We start from the raw sequence: 8,616 nt of genomic DNA, 5'->3' as shown, positions 1-8,616 counted from the left end.
TATATGATGTAAATTATGTAAATTTTTCATATCTTTTTGTTCACTTGTTTTTCCTTAATGTTGTTATTATATACACAATAAAATAATAACTGTAATTTTAAGATGAAGGTAATCGTGTTAGATTAAATGTATCCATTAGAAAGCGTCGTCGATTTTAAGTAAAAATAATTATTTTCTTAACCACAATATTGGGTAGAAATTGGAAATAATAACTTACATGATGAAGAAGTAGACGTACGTGACTTGATATTTTTTTTCCTGTATATAACTAAAATTGATTTTCTACCAATATTTAAAATGACCTTTTGCTTTTTCTAAAATTTAATTTATATATATATATATATATATATATATATATATATATATATATATATATATATATATATATATATATATATATATATATATATATATATATATATATATATATACCAAACCTAATTAATAAACAAATTACATTTCTTTCTCGGCGATTCAGAAACATTAGTCATAGGTATAAAGAAGAAATAATCTTTTGAGAATTGTTTAACACCATATGCAAAGAAAGTAAATTATTTTGTATTAGATTTAACCAATGATTTATAAAAGTTGAAGAAAGAAAAATACTAATTTTATAAGAAAGACAAATATTTTTAGTTTAATAAATTAATACGTACATAAGCTGGACAATGGGTGTAAGGCCCAATTATTTCTGCCACTTTAATTTTAAGGGCTGCCCTGCAGCAGTGGGTCTAAAGGCTGGTCCATGATATAAGAACCCTTCGTGTTGCTCTAATTCCACATTTTCGTTCACTTTCAGAAAACTAGCCGTCTTTTCCCCTTGCACTGACATGATGCTCTGCTAAGGTTCCTCCCCAAGCCTTCTCGAACTAGCTCCGAATCAGTTTCTACTCCACGTAAGTGCCCTCTCTAGATCGTCTGAGTTCCATTTGCTTTTCCTTTGCATTTCACAGCTAGGGTTTAGTATTAATCCGCCCTTTGTCTTGTGTACCTTCTGTTTTCAGCTCTTTAGTGCGTTCTAGAGCTGCTGTGCTCCTTGGTTGTGCGTCGAACGTCCTGTACGAACCCATTCCAGGTAGGGAAGCTATGGCTTAAACTTATATTCCGCTCCCTTCCATGTTGTTGACTGTCATTTTGAGTTTATGTTGATTGGTGTGAGATTTTGTTAATTGTGGACGCATGGTATGTTGGGTTGAGTAAGTGTGAGTGGCTGTTACAGGAGAACAGTGGCGAGGCCTGATAATCTCGCCCAAGCGAGCCAGTCTCGCCTAGGCGGGACAAACAGGGACTCGCCCAAACCCTTTTGCACGAAAGGTCGCCTAGGCGACCTGCTTAACTTTTGAGCGAGCGAACATCTCGCCCAGGCGAGAAGGGACTCGCCTAAGCGAGATCTTGTGTTGGCTCCTGGTTCCTCCTTCGAGCCCTCGCCTAGGCGAAGGGGTCCCGCCTGAGCGAGAACGTCTCGCCTGAGCGAGGGGTTGGGCGAGACAGGGCGCTGTTTGGTTGTTTGATTGCTCTTGGATGATTGGAATTTGTTTGGGTATGATTGTTGTGATGAGATACACGTCCGTATGTATGTATATATGCACAATGGATTGCTAAGTATGTATGATATGATTCATGAATGGTGAATGACGGATATTGTGGAACCTTGGCATGTGAAATGAATGAGTGGACTGGAATTAAAGTAACATGGTATTGATATGAGAAGAGGTCCTAGACTCATGGGATGGTGATGATCAGTAGCATGGATCCAAAATGTGATAAGTATGAGGAATTGACCTCAGGGGTTGGTATGAAATTTCAAACGTGATTTAACGTTCTAATATTGTTAATTTATGATTGATTGGTCCGCGTCAGCATATAATTCCTTGGGGTCTCTAGGTGAGACCTTCGGGGTTGCGCTTCAGTGGTCGGGACATAATTCCATGGCCCCTGTTAGTGGGTGTCCATGGTGGTGCCCCATCTGTATAACTAGGTAAGGATTCAAGGTAAGGATTGCATTCTGACACTCTAAGGGGTCAGTTAGTCTCACTTAGAGCGGACTAACCCCTGTGGTGAGAGTAACAGGAGGCCTGAAACTCATTAAGGGCTAACCTTGTGGTGAGGGAAATCGATTCATTGCAACACTTGTAACACTTAGCTCGGGGGTGAGCAGCTCGGGGGTGAGCAGAGGTATCCACCACAAGTGCAAGCATCCACTGAATTCGACCAAGTTATATGTATCCGGATGAGTCGAGTCGAGTTGTAATGTATTGTTTGAAAGGTCGTAACATGCTTGTGTGACGTACGTATGATGGACTGCGAATATGTATCTGACTTCATTGATGATGTGATTTTATGCACGAGCTTACACTACTTTTGTTGTTGTGTGTTCCTGTTGTGTGGTACTCTTATTTGCGATGATCATCAACTTGTTGGTGTGAACAGAGACGAGGAACACCCGTGGACAACAGGGAGGTGGTAATTCCGCTGCATAGTCCGCGTGGATTGGGCTTTAGTTTCCTTTGGACTTTTATTTAGGGCTATGGCCACTGTATTCTTCGTTATTGGAATTGTAAACTTTGAGTCAAACCGTTATCCTGTTTTTGGTGGCATCGTGGTGTGTCTTAGTTGTAAGGTCTTATGTTTAAATTCCTGAACTGCGCTATTATATTATAATCATGTGACGTTTTTTTTTTTAATTACGCTCATTAATTAATTGGGACTTTACGATGTGAATCTCACTATTAATATTATTTTCTCATTTTCTTTGAAAGTGTATTTTCCACCATTATAATAATTACTAAGAATATATTATTTGAAAATTTTCAAACTATCTTTCTTTATTCTTTTCTTTTTATATATTTTCTTTATTCTTTTCTTTTTATATATGCATATTTTTTTTAACTGGTTATATTTTTCATTCTACCATCTTTCTATATTTAACTCTAAACTGAATATCAATACTTTTTAATAAATAACCATTTAAACTGTTTACTATAAATCCAAAATATAATTGACATGTTTGAAGATATTTTCCTGTTATAAATTGTAGTTACAGCATAATTTAAATATTAAAATAACTTCAAATATTTTAATGTGTACAAATAAATAATTGTCCGATACAATGTACAAACTAAATCACCGGTTTAAAATAAAATAGATTGATAGAAACTTTTTCTTAACATTTTCTTGCCTTCTTCAATAATTTATTTATATAAATTAGAATAACCATCTTGAATAGATAACCTTTTCGAGCAGTTCTTCACCGAAAACTATTTTAGAAAATTTTCTTCAATCACATTCTCAATGTTTTTTCTTAGTCTCTACTCTTTCTTTCTATTAATTTTAGTTCTAAATTTAATTTAATATTTCTTAAAAAATAAAAGAAAAAAATAGGTTAGATTATTATTTTTTATTTCTAATGTTTATTTACAAAACTCACTTCGATCTTTCGTTTTACAAAAAAATAAAGACAAATTAATAAAAATAATGCATATGTATACATATTTCTGTTAGGTAATCAAAAATAGTTATCAAAACAAAATAACGGTTAAAAAGCATTATCTTAACTCAAAAGATAACATTGTAAAAAGAAATACATATAAAAAATAGTTATCAAATTGTTATCTTTTTATATATTAGTATAGTTAAAAAAAATGACATATCCTTATACAATTAACAACGATATTAACAAACTTTTTTAATTTAATTATTAAAACATTCAGAATAAAAGGTATAAAAATAAAAAAGTACATTAGATAGGAGTATTTTACCATAAATATGTAATAGTTAATTTTTTTTAATAGGTTCACACTAAACTAAAAATGCTATAATTTTGAAACAGAAAGTAAGTTTTAATTATGTAAAATAAATATTTATTTTATATCGTAATTAGTGATTTAAAAAAATGAGTAAATACCAGCAATTATTTTTGAAACTAAAGGGGTTATGATCCCTCCTTAAGCCCGAACATATTCCTGTTTTTCTTCCCTTCATCCCATCAGGAGAACTCTACGGTTGGAAGATCATATATTTAATAAACCCTATTTTCAATGATCAATCCAGGTGCGTTTTTGTATAATGCATTTTCATAGGATATTGGAATTGCTCCATTAATTAAGAGGATTAATTGTTCATTTATTAATATGTATTTGGGTATTGAGTTTTGTTCCCAAATTAGCACGAAGCCTATATTTGTTTTTTCCCCCAATTTGTAAACCCTATTGTGAGATTTAAGTATTTCTCTATAATATTTATAAACCCTAATTTTTTAGATTTAGGTTTTTTTTGTTCGTTTATGCTACCTATGACGAAATTGAATGTTTAATCCAATGCATTGTCGTTTTCCGCTGTCATCGTTATGTTTAATTTCAATTGAAATTGGATTGAAAACAATTAGTATGATTGGAAAGACATTTTATCCTGTTTTGCGAATGGTTTCAATTGAGAATTGAAATGTTGCGTGGCTTTGTTTTGAATGGATTGAATTGAATCGTTGGATTTCAACACTGCATGTCCCAGTATTTTGTCATATTGTGTACACAATACGTTTCACCGGATGCAAAGCAAGTATGATGAATTCAATGTATATATAAATTATGATTTCAAATTACATTAGTTTGAATTTCATTTTCAAGTCGAATTCAATTAGGGGAATGCGTTTTGAATGTTAATGTTGATATTGATGTATATTAAGTGTCGAGTGGTCAATTGAGTGGTTTGATTGAAAAATCAAAACCCACTTTTACGAGAATGTAAATTGAATAAGAAATCCATTTTATTATTATAAATGTATTTTAGTTTTGGTATAAATTAATATTCAAATTTTATTCATTGTTTATAATTTTAAACGAGCTATTTAAATTAAGAAATCATCAGAATTAATCTTCTTTGTTCACGTAGTTCATAGGAAAATTTAAATGTTTATTTTTATGTATATTCACGTGAGTATTGATCGATCCAAAAGAATATTAATATTTAGTCGAATTGCATTCATATATTTAATGTAGACGTGTGATAGTTTTAAGGTTTTGTTTATCAAAGATAAATCAATCAAAAGTTAGATTTATTGTTGGACTTTACTTTCAGTGTTTGATCATCATAACAAGATGCCTATAGTAATTAATATTATTGTCTAAAAACTTGATACTGATGGTGCATTAGGTGTTTTGAGATAGGTTAGACATTATTTGAATATATTTATAATTATTAATTTTATTATGTGAGCTTAATTCATTTATTTCTCTTTATCTAAATACAATTACAGTTGCTTCTATATTTCCTAATCTAAATTCGGTTTCAGTCTTCAATGGAACAAATTTTAAGGATTGGAAAGAGAACATGGAGATAGTTCTTGGCTGCATGGATCTTGACCTTGCATTAAGGATTGAGAAACCCCCTTCTCCTACGGATTCAAGTACCTCTGAAGAGAGGAAAGATTATGAGAAATGGGACCGCTCAAATCGCATTAGTCTGATGATCATTAAACGCGACATTCCAGAGGTCTTTATGGGTGCTAGATCTGAGGAAATAATAAGTGCTAAAGATTTTCTTGTTGAGATTGAAAAGCATTTTGCGAGAAGTGATAAGACAGAAACAAGTGCACTTCTCCAGAGCTTGATTTCTATGAAGTACGATGGCAAAGGAAATGTGAGAGAATACATCATGAGCATGTTAAACATTGCTTCAAAACTTAAGGCATTGAAACTTGAGATGTCAGAAGACTTACTCATACACTTAATTTTGATTTCTCTTCCCTTACAGTTCGAACAATTTAAGGTATCTTATAACCGTAAAAAAGAGAAATGGTCTCTTTATGAGCTCATTTCATATTGTGCACAAGAAGAGGAGAGACTGAAGCAAGAAAAGATTGAAAGTGCTCACTCAGCAAGTACCTCTAAAGACAAGGGCAAAAGGAAGAAAACTGACAATTTCAAGAATGAAATTGGTAAGGGCCCACTACAAAAGAAACAAAAACAAGATGATAAATGTTTCTTTTGTAATAAGGTTGGACATGTAAAGAAGAACTGTACAAAGTATCACGCTTGGTGTGCAAAGAAAGGTACAATGATTGTTTTGGTATGTTCTAAGGTCAATTTATCTTAAATACCAAGAAACACTGGTGGTTAGATTCAGGTGCCACTACTAACATCAGTGTTTCCATGCAGGGTTGTCTTAAGCTACTGGAAGCCAATTGATTATGAAAGATGAATATATGTTGGAGATGACAAATCAGTGGAGGTGAAAGTTATAGAGCCTTTTGAATTATTATTGTGTACCGATTTTTATTTGGATTTGAATAACACTTTTGTTATTGTACCATCTTTTAGGCATAATTTGATTTTAGTTTCTTATTTGGACAAATTAGAAATCTGTGTTTGTTTGTTTGGAAACAATGAATTTAGATTGTCTTTTAATTCAAATGTTGTTGGAATTAGTTTACTTTTGGTTCATTAATGTATGTCATTTTACTCTTTATTTATTGATCTAACATTATTTTCTAAACTAATTATTATATTTATAAATCAAGCATTTAGAATATTTTAATAAAAACATAGCATAATTCAATTTTACTAAATTTATTGCATTTTTCATGATTTTAGCAATGCATATATTTTTTTTTAGGAGAAAGGTAATCTAAGATTATTTAACATGAGCCAAATTGATGAAAATCAATGCCCAATCTTGTACAGTCCGTTGTTGGAGATGTGGATGACCAACAATTCAATGAGTCAACTTATGAAAATTATGATTCAATCAAATTAATCGGAAGTAAATTGAGCTAAATTAAAGATTGCGGCCAGAAAAATTTAATAATTAAATGCAATATATTTAGGGAATCATTCAAAATAGGAAAAAGTTAAATTGCTCCAATAAATTTTATTTCATTATAATTAATTCTATATTTGTTTCTGTAATAATGTTCTTAATCCGTCTCTATAAATAAAAATTTGGAAATAAAGCACAAGACACATTGGATCAGTGCAAAAAAATCTTCCTTCTTTCTCCCTTATTTTATTAGAATTGAGTTGTATTGTTGCTTTGAGTCAAATAACAAAGAGTCCCTGTAACTTTTTTCCGGTAAGTTCTCATATTAAATCCTTTTTTTTTTTCTTGTGAGAGTGATTTTTGAGATTTTCTTGAAATGAGATTAACTATTCTAAAATTTAGCTCAATTAGAGATATAACCAAATTACAATATCATATTTATTAAAAATATTATTGCTTCAATTTTTTCGTTTATTTTACATGATTTTAAATATTTCCATTTTATCTTTCCAACAGTTTCATGGATGGATAAAGCATAATTAGATCAAGTTTGTATTTAACACTTTTGTGATAAACAGAGGTAAAATAAATAATATAGGAGAAATTTGAATTTATATCAGGCAATGATACTACAAATGTATGAGAAATTAAGTTAAAATTAATTTTCTTAAGTAATAGGAAGAATTCATGAAAAAGTGAAAGTGGCAGATGCAAGTGCTATTTGATTTTGTTCCCTTGAAAAGGAGAAAGAAAATGCAGTGGAGAAAGGAAACAGTGAAACAATGAAGCTCTCACAATAGGAATCAGATTCTACCAACAATTTTGAAAAGCCAATGAATAAATCTCTGCAGCTACCTCCTTAGAGCCAACATATTCCCAATTGGTACCAAATATTTTAAATCTTGAAAGTAACTGAAAAATCTCTACAAAGGATAACTCATATTCACAATTAATCCTAAAAATTCATAACAAAAATTACAGTATAACTCAAAGGAGATCAAAGAGACATTTAGTTCGTGCAGCTATTGTCCTTCAACACCAGATTTCAAGCAAGTAATGAGTTATTCATTTGGTTTTATTATTTGAGTCAATTTTTCTTTTATCCTAAGTTATATTTGTTGTTTTTAAAATTGTCTTTAAATGGTATTTGATAATTCATTTTTGTTTACATCTATCGATGTCATTTAAAGACAATCTTGAAAGCAATAAATAAAACTCAAGATAAAAAGAATGAAAATAGACTCAAATGAATAACACATTACTTATTTGAAATCTAATAATCCATTATTGAAATTATAAGAAAATCAACCCCAAAGTTTTAGTATTTCATGAAGACGTTACAAAATATGATGTAAAATGAAAATAGCATACATATAGAAGAAACGAGTGAATGAGGTGTTAGAGGATGGTGGCTACATGAACTACATGAGAAAATGAACCACCTAAATGCTCCCTTAGGACTCCTTTTATAGACAGTGGCGGATCTTAACCAAAAGCGTCGAAGGGGTCAAAATAATATAATTTTGAGATCATTAGATTCAATCATTAGTATAATGCTTCAAAAAATGACTTCTTTAATTGAACATTTTTTATCATTAGTATAATGCTTCAAAATATGTGAAGAAGTAGAATCTATCTTGTTTTAGTCAATAATTTCATTTTCATCACTCTTAAACGATTAATTTATTTTTTCATTATTTATCAATATACCTTTTTTGTAAATAATACTAAAAAATAATTGATCATAATCTAATAAGAAATTAAGACATGTAAAAATATATTCATTATTATTAATACATAATACACTATTTTTTTCTATATTCATAAAAAAAATATACAAAAAACTCATGAAATAAAAAAAAA

The 8,616-nt window shown here is 30.5% G+C and overlaps 1 protein-coding gene across 1 annotated transcript; it reads left to right on the top strand.

Annotated features, from left to right (window-relative positions):
• Window positions 1–3,948: 3,948 nt before the first annotated feature.
• Window positions 3,949–6,332, top strand: LOC114193038. Its single transcript, XM_028082731.1, has 3 exons — window positions 3,949–4,050; window positions 5,288–6,046; window positions 6,153–6,332. The coding sequence occupies exons 1-3, from the start codon at window positions 4,038–4,040 to the stop codon at window positions 6,161–6,163; spliced, it is 783 nt and encodes a 260-aa protein (XP_027938532.1). The 5' UTR covers window positions 3,949–4,037; the 3' UTR covers window positions 6,164–6,332.
• The last annotated feature ends 2,284 nt before the right edge of the window (window positions 6,333–8,616 follow it).

This window comes from Vigna unguiculata, chromosome 8 (assembly GCF_004118075.2).
Source record: "Vigna unguiculata cultivar IT97K-499-35 chromosome 8, ASM411807v1, whole genome shotgun sequence".
Taxonomy (NCBI): domain Eukaryota; kingdom Viridiplantae; phylum Streptophyta; class Magnoliopsida; order Fabales; family Fabaceae; genus Vigna; species Vigna unguiculata.
This window is presented reverse-complemented; position numbering and strand designations above follow the sequence as displayed.